This window comes from Anolis sagrei, chromosome 2, assembly GCF_037176765.1.
Source record: "Anolis sagrei isolate rAnoSag1 chromosome 2, rAnoSag1.mat, whole genome shotgun sequence".
Lineage (NCBI taxonomy): Eukaryota > Metazoa > Chordata > Lepidosauria > Squamata > Dactyloidae > Anolis > Anolis sagrei.
In genome coordinates this window covers 259,583,684-259,601,834 of record NC_090022.1, presented here as the reverse complement: position 1 = coordinate 259,601,834, position 18,151 = coordinate 259,583,684, and the positions used below count along the sequence as shown (strand labels likewise).

At 39.8% G+C, this 18,151-nt stretch overlaps 1 protein-coding gene across 2 annotated transcripts in view; it reads right to left on the bottom strand.

The window, feature by feature from the left end:
• Positions 1 to 18,151, bottom strand: part of EDIL3 (EGF like repeats and discoidin domains 3) — a 325,907-nt gene that overhangs the window by 212,855 nt on the left and 94,901 nt on the right. The window contains exon 2 of one of the 2 annotated variants that reach the window (XM_060761741.2): positions 8,404 to 8,532. The exons of the other annotated variant lie outside the window; for it this stretch is intronic. Within the exon in view, the coding sequence (XP_060617724.2) occupies positions 8,404 to 8,532 (129 nt within the window). The remainder of the gene's footprint in view (positions 1 to 8,403; positions 8,533 to 18,151) is intronic. 2 annotated transcript variants of the gene reach the window in all.

The window sequence follows — 18,151 nt, the reverse complement described above, 5'->3', positions numbered from 1 at the left end:
CACAAACCAGGAAAACCCTGGTTTGTGGTGAATTATTTTGATAATGGGTTTATTCTGCACCTTCTTGGAAGGTGCAGGATAAACCCACTACTTCGACTGTCTGGACTGCTCCCTCAAAAGTTCTGGACTTTTGATGGGGCAGTCCAGACAGTAATCCAGTGTTTTCCAGGCTGCTTCAAAGCAGATATTGTGGGATTTTCTGCTTCAATATTCTGGGATATAAGGCTGTGTGGAAGGGCCCAAAGAGTGCCATATTCACATTTGCAGGGGTTAGGGGTGCATAATCCCTGTGAAAGTGGAAAAGCCATACATACAATTGAAATCAAAAATGATAGAGGACCTACAATTGGGTAGAAAAAACATTTTTGGTCACATGTAGGACAGCTGTGGAAGCAGTGGCAATCCACAAATGTTCATACTTACAGACACTTAACCTCAAAATGTAGAGGGGTGACTGTATTGCCATAAAGTTTATGGAGCAAAATATATGCTGCAAAGTAAAACAAAACAAAGCAATCCTTTAAAACTGAGCTGATGTGGAAGATCCAGGGAGGGATAAAATACAATTTTCCACTTCAGAAGGAAAGGCAGAGCTGTTAAATTAAAATAAGTCATAAACAAGCAGAACAAGGAGATGCTGAGTTTGAACTCATTTTGATTAAGTCTCTCTGATAAATACACATTTGAAAAAAAAAAGCTGGGAGTTCGTGTTTTTCACACCTATTTTTGTTCAAAAATGAAGGTATGCCAACAATCCTCCTGACAGCTGATGCTAGTAAATTGGTGTGTGTCACTGAAATGTGCTCATTATGCTTTTATATTAGATCATAATCACTTCCGCTGGTAAAATATCCTCCTGTCATCTGTTTACTGTAGTGGCCTGCTGCTACCTTTGCTGAAATGCATACACAGGGAGCTTTCTGAGATGAGCATCTTCTTTCATTTAAAGCTCATCCATTTTTTCCTGTAGACTAATATAGAAGTACCACCCTCCCATTTTTTTCCTTTTGACCTTTCCATCTGCACGTAACATCTCCCACCAGACCAATGTAGAAATCAGGCTACTGGTTGTTTGCTGGAAGATTGTTTTTATACTGTGTTATGATGCTGTTTGCTTTATGTTGTTTTATGATGTTGTTTTATGAATTTTACTGTGCTATATTTTAAATTATGTTGATGGGGCTTGTCCCCATGTAAGCTGCCTGAGTCCCTTCAGGAAGATGGAGGTGGGATACAACAATGCAGCTTTTAGCCACACATAAACAAAACACTTACCAAAGAAAACAAATTCAGACAAAAAAAGGTGACAAAAGGGATGATACAAGGGTGGCTAAGGGGAAAGGGGAGGTGGATGGTCAAAGAAAAATGAATGCCAGTTTAGTATATTATCTTATGACTCATATAAAGAATGTTGATAAAATCGATAAAATAAAATTTTATTGCAAACACCTCTTCCATGATGTGTATCATTGCAATGTGTATTATATTTTCCAGATCTCATCTGGAATACTTACTGGGTCCAGTTCTGGGCACCACAATTCAGGAAGGATATTAACAAATTAGAACATGTCCAGAGAAGAGCAACCAAAATGATCAAATGTTTGAAGACTAAAACCTATGGGGAATGCCTGAGGAAGTTGGGGTGTGTGTGTGTTTGTGTGTGTGTGTGTTTATCCTGGAGAAAAGAAGACATGATGACATGATGGGACATGATAGTCATGATTAAACATTTGAAAGGATGTCAAATTGAGAAAGGGACAACTTTGTTTTCTGCTGCTCTGAAGATTAGGATACAGAACAATGCATTTAAATGGCATCAAAACAAATTCCATTAGACATTAGGAAAATCTTCCTGATGGGTTTTCCTGCTTTGTGCCAATTTAATTCGCTTTTACTGGAGGCATTGTTTGGCCATCCTCTATTTTGAACTAGGAGTTCCTGGGATAAAGGTACTGTCTGGATGGGTCCTTGGGATTTGGTGGAATCTCCTTCTCTGGATGATTTTAAGCAGAGGATGGATGGCTAACTGTCAGGAGTGCTCTGACTGAATTAAACAGTCCTGGCAAAAGCTATGCTACTGCCAACAGCTCATCTGGTGGGAAGCAAGAGGGAGTGAAAGAGGGAAAAAGAGAGAAAGGGTGCCTGAAGAAGATAGAGCAAGGAGTATGCATGATTATATGTGTGGAGTGTCCACTTTTTGGTCTGACCCAGTACTAATAGCATCAAAATTCAAAAGAAACAGTGGGAGGGGGGAACACAGTTTGAATATGTATAAGATGTTAGTTCTGACCTTTAAAATTCTTTACGGCCAGGGTCCATCGTACCTTAGGGACCGCCTCTCCTTCTCCCATCATCGGAGGTCGCAACGACCAGCCCAACGTGACTTACTCTATATACCGGGTCCTCGAGAAGTGCATTTGGAAAGTACCAGATGCAGGGCTTTTTCTATTTCTGCCCCTGCCTTATGGAATTCCTTGCCACCCTATATGAGAGCCATGCGTGACTTAGGATCTTTTACTCTAGCACTTAAGACCTGGCTTTTTACTAGAGCATTCGATCTCTGTTAATTTTTAATTTCTGTATGTATGTATTTTATCTTTTACAATTTAGCTGTAAATCGCCTAGAGCATTCCCGGATGGATGGCGATTAATAAGTAATTAAATATGATGATATGAAATTATATATATATATATATATATATATATATATATATATATATATATACACACACACACACATTTTCACTAGTAATTATGATGTATGCCCTGCTAGTTAGTGGATTCTTGAACGTATCGTCTTTGGAGATTGGAATTCCTATATGCCTTTGAGATTGTGATAGTTAGGAAGACTTAGTGAGCTGTGTTTGGCTTGGTAGGTGTTGAGTCAGTTAGGCAGTCATTTCTGGTGCTTCTGCCTTGTCTGATCATTCAATGAACCAACAGAGTGTGTGACAAGTTGTGTAGATCTGTCCTGTAGCTGTTCCCATTTCCCCGATTGGCCTCATTGAGCTGGACAATAACTTGGAGGTAATATGTACCTCTTTTAGACAGCTGAGTTATACTAGTGAAGATAATGTAGCTGTAGGGACCCATGAACATAAGATCAATTAATCTGTGCTCACATAATAGGCTTACCTCCATTTCATGTACAAAGGAGATGCTCTTTGAGTGTGAACCAGGAACAGAAAATGATAATTCCTATCTGGTATTAAATACATTCTTTCAAAAAAAAAGAACCACACCCAGTGTGTCCTTATTCTGCTACCATGGAGACAGAATGCATCAGGGACATTATCAGTCTCATTGTGGGTTTTCTCTGTTGAACTCTGACAATGAATCATGAAAAGGAAGGCCAATGGGCTGACTCATGAATCCCAGACAGATATTGCAGATCTGGCAGACAGAAAGACTTTCTCTCTTCCTTTCCTTATTAACTGGCAAAATTCATCTGGAAACCACTGAAATATAATGAGCAGCATGGAACTTTCTTGACCAACTATAACTGAACTTAAAAGTGTTCATTTTCCTTGACTTCTATTTTCCTCCTACTCTGACTGGGCTGCAATGCTTCATTTACCTCACAAGCCAACTGCATAAGGTTTGTTATTCCAAAAAAGAAAGAAAAGAAAAGAAAGCTTCCTTCCACCATTGAAAACAGATAGGAAAGAGCTTTAAAATTATTTCAAAAACTTGTCTCTGCCTGCAACCTCCTGATAACTGATATGTGTAGTCTGTGAAATCATTTGACATCTTTGAAATGCTAATACTACATCTGCATTCAGTTGAACTATTATTATTATTTCTGAACTGTTATCTCTACTATCAAAAGTCCATTTGTGCCTATTGGACTGACATCAACTGCTCCAGAAGGCCTCTTTACGCATTATGCCAGCCATGTGGAGGTCAATGGAAATACATTCTACATTATCACTTTGCCATGCTCTGAGTGTCAATTTGCATTACACCTTGCCAGGTAGAGTTCCTGAATTATTCATAGAGCTCCCATGCAAATAACAGAGATGTGACTTTAAGTCTGGTGGTGAAGAGCTGACCCAAGACATTGTGGTAGTTAAGGACAGTGAATGGAGTCATTCTTTTGCTTATTTCATTTATACTTATGATAACAAAAAAACAACCCTCTCTTTTCACCACAACACAATTTCTGGATATTATGCATATTTTTCAATGTCTTTCTTTTCAAACTTAGATGTTTTAACATGATTTTGCAAAATACAATAATTCTTCAGTACTCATTAAATTCATAGCCTTCTTTTCTCTTATGTTGTTGTTGTTCATTCGTTCAGTCGTCTCCGACTCTTTGTGACCTCATGGACCAGTCCACGCCAGAGCTCCCTGTCAGCCATCACCACCCCCAGCTCCTTCAAGGTCAGTCCAGTCGCTTCAAGGATGCCATCCATCCATCTTGCCCTTGGTCGACCCCTCTTCCTTTTGCCTTCCACTTTCCCCATCATAATTGTCTTCTCTAGGCTTTCCTGTCTCCTCATGATGTGGCCAAAGTACTTCAACTTTGTCTCTAGTATCCTTCCCTCCAATGAGCAGTCGGGCTTTATTTCCTGGAGGATGGACTGGTTGGATCTTCTCGCAGTCCAAGGCACTCTCAGCACTTTCCTCCAACACCACAGCTCAAAAGCATCGATCTTCCTTCGCTCAGCCTTCCCTAAGGTCCAGCTCTCACATCCGTAGGTTACTACAGGGAATACCATGGCTTTGACTAGGCGGAGCTTTGTTGCCAGTCTGATGTCTCTACTCTTTACTATTTTATCGAGACTGGACATTGCTCTCCTCCCAAGAAGCGTCTTCTGATTTCCTGGCCACAATCTGCATCTGCAGTAATCTTTGCACCTAGAAATACAAAGTCTGTCACAGCCTCCACGGTTTCTCCCTCTATTTTCCAGTTGTCAATCATTCTTGTTGCCATAATCTTGGTTTTTTTGACGTTTAGCTGCAACACGGCTTTTGCGCTTTCTTCTTTCACCTTGATTAGAAGGCTCCTCAGCTCCTCCTCGCTTTCGGCCATCAGAGTGGTGTCATCTGCATATCTGAGGTTGTTAATGTTTCTTCCAGCAATTTTCACCCCAGCTTTGCATTCATCCAGCCCCGCACATCGCATGATGTGTTCTGCATACAAGTTAAAAAGGTTGGGTGAGAGTATGCAGCCTTGCCGTACGCCTTTCCCAATCTTGAACCAGTCTGTTGTTCCGTGGTCAGTTCTGACTGTTGCTACTTAGTCCTTGTACAGATTCCTCAGGAGAGAGACAAGGTGGCTTGGGATGCCCATCCCACCAAGAACTTGCCACAATTTGTTATTTCTTTTCTCTTATATAAGACCTAAATGAGCTTATATGATAAACTATTAAAATACAATGAAACAATAGATTTAAAACAATTGATAGTACAATTGTTAAAAAGTACTAAACAACAATCCACTTAAAAACAACTAGAAGCTTCTAGCCTGTAATAAAAACCTTACTCTTCTTACAGCCATGTAATATTTTTCTGAACATCCACAACAAATAATTTTGCAGTAGTATGACCCAGCATTTGAACCACTTGAACTTTTGTAGTCTCCACTCCTTCAGATAAACTCGACTTTAGACTACAAAAGTTTAAGCTAGACATTTCAGTTTTATTAGTATCAAAGCTACTATAAGATTTCTTTATATATCTTTATTTTGAAATGTTGAGTAAGTTATCCTCCTAATTACCATAATCATTTATATTCCTGTCTTTCTGCCAAGAATAAGACTCAAGGAGGTTAACATATTTAAAACAATACGCAGGTCTAAATAAAAGTATAAATATGAGAGTTGAAAACAAGTAAACAATACATACATTAAAATGTTAAATATTAAAAATAATACAATGCAACTGAATACAAACTTTTTAAAAGGCTTACAAAGAACACCACGCAGCCCTACCTTAGTAAACAAGATGGCACAAAAATGTTTGTATGAGCCACGGAATGACAGCAAGGATGGGGCTACACTGGCCTTTCTGGAGAGGGAATTCCAAAGTCATAGAGCAGCCACAAAGAAAGTCCTCTTCCTTGTTCCCACCAAATTAGACTGGGAATGGGCACAGTTTGGAGATACTGTTCTTAGTGCACTTCCAGCCAGTGTCAAAATCCAGGTTCAAAAAGTGGATTTACAAATCCCAGGATTTGACAGAAAACGATCCCCCACCATGCTTGCACCTTTCTTTGAAGTGGATTTTACAAATACACAAGATGGATGGGGGACATGTGGCATAATTTTTTTTGAAAAGAAATTGACTCTCCGAGACGTGGTGGACCTTATATGCAATCATGCAGAGTTCTAACTGTACACATAAGCACATTTCATATTCTCTCTCCTCACTCAATTGTAAATTCAAGCTCTGCTTAATATTATAATGATCAGAACAAAAGCATGCATACAGAGAGTTCTAATTGCTTTCCAGCTGTGCTTAAAATTGAGCCACCTGTGTGATCATGGCTCCATTTTTTTTGGCAGCCCAATCAGCTGTTTTGGGATTTTAAAATGCTCACGTGCACTGGAGCAGTCCACACTAGTGGATAGGAAGTCCTATGTTTTCCATTACTACAGGGATATACAATCATGCCAAAGTGTACTTTATTTTGGCCCAGAATCAGGTTTTAAGCACACTTTTTAAATACATACTTTTTTGCTCAAATTTTCCTGAAATGACATTTAGCTGCCCACCTACCCCTTTTATCCTGGTTTCTTCCAGATTTTTAGGCATTTGTAGAAGGGCCCTTAGTGTCACCTCCTCTGGTCCAGATTATCTGCTTTAAACTGAATTACATGAGTCTCCACTGTCAGATAATATGGGATAAGCAGATAATCTGGGATCAGACCCTGGAATAGAGGGGCAGTGTGAAATGGGCAATAGAAACTGGTGATAGTGGATTTCTGTTTGATTTCTCGGCCATTGGCCTGTGGAGTACCTCATGGATGACTTCAGAAGGATACCATGCTTGATAGTATCAAAAGCCACTGAGATCTCGAAGGGGCACTCTCTCCTTCTCCTGTCCAAAAATGGAAATGGGAAGACTGACCTATAGTCATCTCATATAGTAAAAGTTAAAGAAGGAAAATCAACCAGAGCTTCACTGAGATCATTTGCCAAGAAACTACCAATAACTATCAGAAATCTATCTAGACCCATAAGTATCCTGTGGCAGACAATCTTAAGGGATTTTGAACCCTTGCACAACCCCTTAAGACTCAGCAAATATAAATCTAACCAAAATATCATTTTGAAGGAACATTTCCAATCACTTAATTGTCCCTCTCCCTAAATCCTTTATCCTTATATCGCCTTCCTTTAAAATATTTTTTAAATTCGTAAAATTATTAAAAACAAACTGACCTCTCCCCACACAAGCCAACATAGATATTAACATTTTCTAACATACTTCTACTAATACTATCAACTTCTACTAAATATAGACAAATATCTTAACATTAACATATACCCACGAGTAACATTAATACAAATGGAACATTTTGACTAAAATCCCATTCTTCTAATTTCATGATGTATATGTAATTACACCTTTTTTGGGTCTCCTCCTTAAATATTCCCTTTTATTCTCAACTTACTTCGATTTCTGCAAACTGAATTCAAACTGTAAAAATAGGGTGCACTCATTTAACACAGAAGGAAAAGACCACTGAAATATTTTTCCTTAGTACTCAGACAAAAGCAAAATGCTGCAGCATCACCTAAATTGTGGGGTCTTCCTCATGAAAAATATTGCATTCCAACTGCACTCTTACATTACTTGTGATGTTATCACACCAGGGCTTTAAAGTGGGCAGGCCCACATTTCTGCCACCTGCAAAATTCTGGGAAATGTAGTTTAGGATGGTGCATTTTAAATTCTTAACTACTGGTCATTAAAATTTAAGCTATATTCTCCATAATTTTGAGGTGGCAGAAATGTGCGGACATCCGCTTTAAAGCCCTGGTGAGATAACATGGTGTGTCACACTTGTTTTGCTTCTTATCTGTGAAATGTTGGAAAGTATGCTACGTCTTGGAATGATATGCCTCATCTATGTTTATTGAGGCCACACACTCATAACTTTAAAAGGAACTAGTAAGTGAAAATTGCACTAGAGAAGACTGAAGTTGCCCCTTATTAAATTGAAATTATAACTTTATTGCCTAATAGATCTAATTGTGATATTTATTAATAGCTGCTTTTAAGCTCTGATAAAAAAATGAGTTTAAAGTATAAAGATTAAAGCTAAAGCACTAGAAAAGAACAAGATACTAAATGAAACATTTTAAAAAGATTAGTATAATTTCTGCTTATTCAGAAATGAGTTATGTGTACAAACAATGATTACTTTTGTTGTTTTTGTTTGCACTTACCAACCTCCACAACACTAGAACAATTGGGATCTGAGAAGCCATCAGGACATTCACAAGAATAGAAGTCATCATCCAATCCTGACAAACAGATGCCTCCATTTTCGCAAGGACTGGAATCACACACATCCCCTGTGAATTAAAAAAGAATCTCACAATCTTTTGAACATATAATTCTAAAAGTTATGATGGCCAATACAATAAACATAAGCTGATTTAAAGACAAAGGCAGGCTTCATTTTTCATTTCTAAGCAACACCTCAGCAACAACCAGAAAAATGCTTTAGTTTTTTCTTTATTTTTTGTTTGGGTTTAGTTTTTAAGAAGTTGTTGCTGTATGCCTTCAAGTGGTTTCTGATTTATGACCCAGTCAAGGCAGGGTTGCTATAAATCAGGGATACCTGAGATCATGGGGATCAGCTTGAAATTGTAGGGATGGCATTTCCTAGGTGGAGAGAAGAGAAATAATAATGCTGTTTCTGGAAAAGGGGGATTTGATTGCTTTGAGAATCTGTTATCTCCCTACTATAAAATAGTTATGTAGTCCGGCTAAAGATATTCCTTCTTGTTGATTAGAACTTTCTTCTTCTGCAATATATTCAAAACTGAAAACATTTGTGAAATATTCTACTGCTTGTGATAATACTGAGCTTTTGGACTGAATATTGGGGATATTAGGGATAGAAAGGGCTAAATGTTCCAATCTCTTACCTATATCAGAGGATTATTTTTAGAAATTAATTTTGTTCAATAAAGGAAAGTTTGTGTCCTGAATATGACTTATCTCTTTGGCAGACTCTCAATAAAAGCATCCCTTCTTCTAGCACTTCAAATTGGACAAATGTCAAGCAGAGCTCTGGATTACCAAGGAAACATCTCTGTGAATAGCATCATATTGACTTGATTAACCACTTGGATGTCAGGCATCACTCTCATTCCACATTGCATGCTGAGTTCAATTTTCTATTTTTTTCTGTCTTACCTGGGAAGCCTTATTGCTCTGTATCAAAAATGCAAGAGAATAACTCATGCATTTTCCCAAGTGATTTTTTCCTTTGTCTCGTATGCACGTGCCACATTTTTATTAATTCACAATTTGGAAAAAAAAACCACACTTGTACTTGTTAGGAACAGACTTATGAATATCATCAAAAGCTCTCCTAGTTTCCCAATGTGATGAAAAGTCCAGAGGAAATTCTACAGAATTTAATTTCTTTTGGATAAGAAAGTACTAGAGGCATGGGGGAACTTTTAACATTTGTTTTATTAACCAATGTACAAATAAATCTTCCTTGTTGACGTAATATTGCTCTGCAGGAACAGAAAACTAGTCCAACCAAAAAAGAGTGGAACTCCATAGACTCCAAGGACATTTAGTTCTAATCCAGCTAATTTTCAAACTCTCTGCCACTGTTTCTATCTAAATTGTAACAATTGCCTTTTCCCAACAATTGCATTTTCCCACAGTAGGGACTGGTCCTACTATGGTGTAAAATGAAGGAGCTACATCAGAAAACAGATTGTGGGTTTCATGAAAATTCTTAGTGCCTCCTCTTCCAGCCAGATTGTTCTTGGCATCTTTTCTTCTGAGGTACTCATCACACTCTGCCTAATGATAGTGTCAGCTCTGCTGGTAGCTTTCTGTATGAACAAAATATCTTGGTTCTCTCTCATTGATTATAGTGTTCTACAATCCAGGCTTGTCAGATGTTTTACCAACATGGTGGCCCAGGAAGAGCTGGACTCCCACCTTGATTCTGCCACCTTTTAGCTGCTGTTCAAATATCAATATGTCCTCATGACTTCATGTTTTTCCCCCCCCTATACCACCATTTATGGCTAATATAATTTGTTCTGAAAATGCTCCATCTTTAGCTCACATTTTTCTCCAACTAAAGAACACAGCTTACATTCCACTGTGTTATTTCCTCTGCTCTGACTGAGTAGTGAGAAGTCCAAGGTAAAACTACAAGGTTTACTTTCCTCTTAAAGAAGGATCACAAGAGATTTGCTGTCAGGTAAATATACATTGGAAGTAAACAGAATTCTACAGGAGGCAGTGGAACTATTAATACTATTTGGGGTTCTCCAGAGGAACTGCACAGATACCCAAGTCAATTTCTTGTCAGAATAAACCATAACTCTCTCTTGTGTGTGTGTGTGTGCCTTCAAGTTATCTGGTGGTGCGACGGGTTAAACCCTTGTGCCAGCAGGACTGAAGACCATCCGATCAGAGGTTTGAATCCAGGGAGAGCACTGATGAAGTCCTTCTGTCAGCTCCACCTCCCAATGCAGGGACATGAGAGAAGCCTCCCACAAGGATAGTAAAACATCAAAACATCTGGGCATCCCCTGGGAAATGTCCCTACAGATGGCCAGTTCTCTCACACCAGAAGCGACGCAGTTTCTCAAGCCACTCCTGACATGAAAAAATAAAACCCCTTAACTAATGAGCAAGAAATTTCTAAAGCTGGTTTTGTCTGCCTCTTTTTCTGAAATATAGCCTACAACACCTGGTATTCATTGGTGGTCTCTTCCAAGATCAGATAGGATCTGGTATTTCTAGGGTGTGTGTGCAAAACTACCGTTCCCTCTTTTCACAAAGCACCCTGAAAACCCCACTCCTGCAAATTAATTGCCCACTGAGGAAAATGTCTCTCCCCATTAACTCTCATTGAGAAAGCATCAACTAATCACTGAGGACTTCTACTAAATATTCAGCTTAACAATGAATTGTCATGCAACTATATTAAAGGTGATCATTCCATCAATTTAATCAGTAGTAGTTGCTCATGTGTGTATTTACCAATTAAATAGCAAAGGAATGATCATATTCATCAATCATCTATCAAAATAAAAATGTAATGTTCGTTTGTGCTACCATTAGAATTCGAAAACCATTGGAGGAATTGAAACCAAATTTGGACACAAGACACCTAACAGTCCAATTTATGTCCTCCACTCAAAAAAACCCCCAAAGAAACAGCAGAAACCCCAAAAATCCACACAAGGGAAGAGCAGCCATTACAGCACTGAGAGCCAAGCGCGTGCGCACGCACAGCCATACAAATAGAACTAGCACAGTGAGCGGCACCCAGCTCCCTCCCTCACCACGGCCAGATGTGGCCCGCGCGGCCTGGCCAGGCCTCATGCAAAGCCCCTCGCCGCTTCCTTCAGCGGCGTTTCTCTCTCTCCCTCCGGAGCGGCTTCGGCTGGGGTCGTGCCGGGCCAGGCTTCTCCTTCCTTCCTTCCTTCCTTCCTTCCTTCCCCTTCCCCCTTTCTCTCCCCTTCCCCTTCCTTCCTTCCCACCCTTCCCCCTTTCCCTCCCTCCTTCCCTCCCTTCCTTTCCTTCTTTCTTCCTTCCCGTGTGGGAGGGAGAAGCCTCCCAGGAAGCCAGCGTTGCCTGGCCATGCCCACCCAGCGCCGCCTCCGCCGCCAAGAGTGCACACACCCCCTCTTCACCATCAGGGATCTTCTGCTGCACTCTCTGCACTCCGCAGCCACGAGGCGCCTCCTGCTCCATTCCCAGCCAAGAACAAGCGATGGGTGCAGCTCTGAAAAGATTTGGCCCAATTCTATCGTTGATGGGGTTCAGAATGCTCTGTGATTGTAGGTGAACTACAAATCCCAGCAACTACAACTCCAAAATGTCAAGATTATATTTCCCCCATACTCCACCAGTGTTCACATTTGGGCATATGGAATATTCGTGCCAAGTTTGGTCCAGATCCAACATTGTTTGAGTCCACAGTGATCTTTGGATGTAGGTGAACTACAACTCTAAAACCAAAGGACACTGCCCACCAAACCCTTCCAGTATTTTCTGTTGGTCATGGGAGAACTGTGTGCCCAGTTTGGTTCAATTCCATTGTTGGTGGGGTTCAGAATGTTCTTTGATTATAGGTAAACTATAAATCCCAGCAACTACAACTCCCTAATGACATCAATTTGTTTTGAGTGAAGGACATACATTGGGTTGTTAGGTGTCCAGTGGTTTTTGAGTTCTGTTAATCCCACAAACGAACATTACATTTTTATTTATATAGATTTATTTCCTGTATTTATACCCTGCCCTTCTCCCCCTGAAAGGGGACTCATGCTTACATATGCCAAAAACCACTTTCAAAACGACGGAAAATAGATTTTCTCCTCCCCTCACCAGCTACATTCTCCTTTATTAAATCTACAGTGTAGATGCACCCACAGTCAACCCTTCCACACTGCCATGTAAAATCCAGATTATCTATTTAGGACTGGATTATATGGCAGTGTAGACACATGCACACATGCGCACGCGCGCATGCACACACACACACATATATGGATGGAGGTTGGATCACTGGTTCGTGATACACACACACACATACACACATATAACAATACTTCATATATTACTATTATATATATATATATATATATATATATATATATAATTTTATATATACTACTATATAATATAATGTTGCTACTATTACTATATTAAATAGACTCATAGAATAGAGTTAGAAGGGACTCTACCATGGTATTGGGGGAGAACAGACAGGAAGGAAGGAGGGAAGGAATGAGAGAAGGAAGGAAGGAAAGAGTTACCGAAAGAAGGAAAAAGAGAAAATAGGAAAGGAAAAGGAAAGGAAAGGCAGGTAAGAGATAAAGAAGGAAGGAAGGAGAAAAGGAAATAAAAAGGGAAAGAAGGAAGGAAACAGGGAGGGAAGAAAGGAGACAAAGAAGTAGAGAAGGGGAGGGAAGGAAGGAAAGAGAGAAGGATGAAACCAAAGAGCGAAAGAAGGAATGAAAGAAAGAGGTAGAGAAGGAAGAAAGGAGAGAAAGGGGAAGGGGAAGAAAAAGGGGAAAGGAATAGGTAGGTAGGTACCTCTCTTTCATAATAGTTCAGATATCTACCTATACTTCGAAAATTCTTACTATAGGCCACAGCAACACATGGCAGGGCACAGCTAGTTACACTAATAAATATCCTGAGATGTAATTGTGCTACTGTTTGCTTGATGGTGATCAATAAAACAAACAGAAAAAAAAAACTAATGTTAACAATATTTTTACCCCCCAACATCTGGTGAGACAGAGATTCTCCAGCTCAGTTTATGTACATGGATCATTCTTTCTGGAGGTGGATTCTAATCCAGTTTTCTACATTTCTAAGTTTGCCAGGGGAAATGTGTTCATCTAGGTTAATGAGCATTATTATCCAGGATATGTTGATAAATTATTAAACATGTCTGCTTGGTTCTGTTGAGAAATGTTATAAAGTGCTGTGAGTGGAAGGAAGGTGGGGACAGATCACAGCAATCCAAGCACTGGCTTCCCCTATGAATATTTACAAAGCTATGTGTGTAGCTGATTTAATTTTAGAGCTGTGATTGCAGCATTAAGAGAGTCTGCATCAAACACATCTCTTTCCAAATAAAGGGGGAGGAGAAGATTTTCAAGTTCACTCTGCCAGGTGGTAGGGAAGTAGGTCATTCTGAAACTTGGCATGCATATGCCTGCCTCATGTTTGCTATATATCCTATCCTGCCAATTAAACATCTGAGGAAGCTGCCTGTTGGTTCAAGTAAAGTACCAATGATCTGCCTTTCTGTATTTGAAAGCATCTGTTTTTCCTTTGTATGGCAGTGTCCTTTGGGTGCATTTTATGTTGTTCACCACATTCTTTGGTGGCTAGAAGTAAAGGTGGAGGTTGGGTTTAAGGATATCATTTCAATACCCTTCTGGGGAGGGAAAAAATGTTGTGGAACCAATTACTATAAATGTAGGCGGAGGATGCTCAGGAAATTATATCTCCTTGCAATGTTAATAATTAATCTGGCAAAGAAACTCCTGTTTGTGAAAACCCATATGGAAAATCTGATTAAATTTAAATAGGAATCTAGGGCATAAAATAATGTTCTTGGGTTTATGTTATTCAATTATACAGTCAATCTTTGTCAAGAGCCAAGCAGTCTTGGTAGGTTTGAGGGCAAATGAGCATCAGATTTCTCATTTCTGGAAACTTCCTCTCATTTTGTATTAGAATTACATTATGTATTGCTATCTGGAGAATTTCTGTCTAGTCTGTTTGGACATCTTATAAACTAGCCCAACAAAATGCCCAGTTTACTGCCTATCTTTTTGCTGTTAAGAAATGACTGATGGTCCAACTAAGCATAAGACAACTTACTATGTAATCAACAGTGCCACGAAAGTCACTGTCAATAAGGAAGATGAAGTAGTGTGCACTGTGTAACCCTCCACACCACTGCTATATGTAGGAAAGCCTCAATATCACAAATTCTCTTGGTACATACAATAAGAAATGCTTAACTGCACTTTATTTTTGAAAATAATATATTATGTCTTATTAATTATAGTATTTGGTGACTATCTTGTATGTTCATCTAAGGAAAAAGCAGGTTAGGTGTCCTCTATTCTATGAAAAGGTATCAATCTATTATAGGGAACAAGGAGGCAATACATATATGCACTGGATGTATGTATGTGAGGAAATTCATACAACAACACATTCAAGTGTGTGAGCTGACGGAATGTTGGGAGTTCCTCAAACGGTGAAGAGTGAAATAAGCACCCAACAACTATAACTATGTGCATCAGACAGAGGGCTAAAATAAACAACGGAATTATGATGCTGTTATTCCATTTTAACTGTCATTGTTCTGTCCTCTGGAATCTTGGAATTGGAGGCTTAGAGAAGGACATTTCGAGTTTCAGTAAAATGATCCAATGTTTCACTAAGTTAGAAACCATATGATGTAAACATAGAACTTAAAGCAAAACAATAACACTATAATTCTGTTGTGTGAATGGGCCCAGAGTCTTATGCATCCAAGATAAGTGATGGTTCTCATTAGATTTGACTTTTCTGTCAGATGTCCCAAAACAATGGATATTACTGCTTTCTCTAGTAGCCTCCAACTCAGTGGGTGAATGAATCTGCTCTTAGGATATATGATTCAGCACCTTGGAATGATACTTTAAATTGAAAAGGGTTGTGAATTATCTGTCTCATTGAAAAGGACTGGCATGGATCCGCTTCTTCATCTTCAAACAAGTCAAAGGAGAGATCATGCCATCCAGGAGGGTTGTAAATAAAAGTAGCATATAGGTGATAAGAACCCACCATCTGGTTGGGAATGGGGAGTAGTTTCCTTTTGTTATGAGACTAGCCTGCTGGCCTGGTTGGAACATACTCAACGCTGAGCCTGGAATCCCACGTCTTGGTGGTGGCCAGGGGAGTATTAGTACAATTAAAACTTGTGCACCAGTTGCGCCTGTACCTTGGGAAGTCAGACTTGGCTACGGTAGTCCATGCCATGGTTACATCCCAAATAGGCTACTGCAATGTGCTCTATGTGGGATTGCCTTTGAAGACTGTTCAGAAGCTTCAAATAGTCCAACAGGCAGCAGCCTGATTTATCATTGGAGTGGCATGCAGGGAGCATACAACCCTCCTGTTATGTCAGCTCCACTAGCTGCCAGTCTGCTACCGAGCACAATTCAAAGTGCCTATAAAGCCCTAAACTGTTCCAGCCCAGCTTATCTGTCCAAACAGATCTCTCCCTGTGAACCATCTCCAAGCTTAAGATAGTCTGGGGAAGCCCTGCTTTTGGTCCCGCCTCCTTTGCAGGGACAACTGGCAGAGATGAGAGACAGAACCTTCTCAGTGGTGGCCCCTGGGCTGTGGAATTCACTCCCTAGGGATATTTCATCAACCCCCTCCCTCCTGACCTTCAGTAAGACAGTGAAAACATGACTTTTTGATCAAGCCTTTGGGGATCTTGTGCAATAGATAAATCTGAAATCATGTGCAATGACTATTGGAACGGGCCAGACTATGACTATGTAACCCACCTTGACTCCTCTCTGGGGTGGAGAAAGGCAGGGTAGAAACATCAGAAATAAATAAATAAATAAACATCTGAGTTACCAGGGACTTCAAAGGTAGTCAGAAGTATATCAGAGGGGATTAGCAGAATGGGAGTTAGAACTGGCTTTCTTTGTTTCCCTGTAATACTCTGAACAAAGTTGTGCATCCTAAAATTATTGCCTATGACCTATCTTTAATTTCTAGACCGTGCAGTACTGACATTAAGCAGGTTCTCTTTGAAATCTCTTCCTTGATGCTAACTGTGAGAGAGACAACAAGCATTGAAATGTTAGGATGAGGAGACTGCAGTGATGAGGAGACCCCACAGCCCCCCCCCCCCCACACACACACACACATGTTAGGGGCCCTGGCAATGGACCTGTCAGATGTGAGAGGCGATGTGGAGGAGTTGCTGAAGTTTATTTATTTATTTACTATATTTGTATGCCGCCCTTCTCAGCCCTCAGAGCCCTGCTGAGTTCAAGAGCTATCTTCTTGAATGTTATATACAATGGACAATATAATGCTGGCATCAATCCCCAGAAGTTCCAGAAATATTCACACATCTACATATTTTTGGGGATTTTTAAACCTTTGGACCTGTAAGGAAGCGTTAATCCCACTGAATGCCACCAAGAACTATGCGAAGAAGTATTACTGCCACCAATAACTGTAAGGAAGTTCCGAAGACTGCTAAATTAAACTGCCACCAATATGTATAGAGACGCTGGTATTAAAGTCTCTGTTTATCCCTATTTGCGTTGTGAGGTAACTTTGGTAGAGTGGAATGCACCGAACGTAAAATCAATGGAGGAGGCAGGTTTAAAATACAAAGAGAACAAGTTTATTGTTAAACAAAGCGTAATTGTTGCAATATTGAGATGTTGAGCTTGGCATATGCTTGATGGTTACAATATGGCTTGGTTGAGATACATTCAGGCTTTAGATGTTACAATCTTATAAACTCCTTCTACAGTGAAGTGCTTTATTATTTCAGTGTTCCTTGTTGTGAATATTCTCACTGTTTGTCCTATACCGGATCAAACCACTGATCTCCAGTCTTACACTACTGGCGATCCTAAAACCCCCTCTGTTAGATTCTTTTTAACTCAAGCAATCTAACGAGGTTTCTCCTTCAGCTCCCTTGCTGAAGAAATATTCACAAATACTCAGAACTAACTGAATTTACACTGCTTCACACCACAGAGCCCTAACTGACTCTGCCCTCTTCTCAGGGTCTCTTCCTCCTGACTGAACTACTTTTCCAGAGTCCTATCTGACTCTGCTCCTCCTCTCAGGGTCTCATCCTCCTGACTGAACTACTTTCTCAGAGTCCCTTCATGACTCTGCTACTCTCCCAGAGTCCTATCTGACTCTGTTCCTCTTCTCAGGGTCTCTTCCTCCTGACTGAAAATTAACTGTCACTTTCAAACCTTTTTCTCCTTAAGCTCCGCCCACCTCCTCTTCTGCCTTGTCACCATGGCAACCTATCTCTCACAGCTAGGACATGGCAATCAATGTAAAACATAAATACAGTTTAAACACAGTATAATAAACACTTTATAATAAACATTTCTCTACAGGACCAAAACAATTTATTCCCCCAAAAAGTGACAACAGCAATCCCTTTATACACAACCACATAACTTCAACCTAGCACAGATACTGTTACTTAAATACTTTAGTTCTTTTTCAGATATCTATTTTATTTAGACTAATTCTAAACGGTGACTGGTGAGGCCAGCTCTCACTTGGGTACTTCAGCCTCATTTGAATACTAAGCAGCTTTGCATTCTGGGAAATGTAGTTTACAGCAGGGCCTTTTGCAATTCTTTACCATTGTGGGCTTGACCTTTCCAAACTACAGTTGAG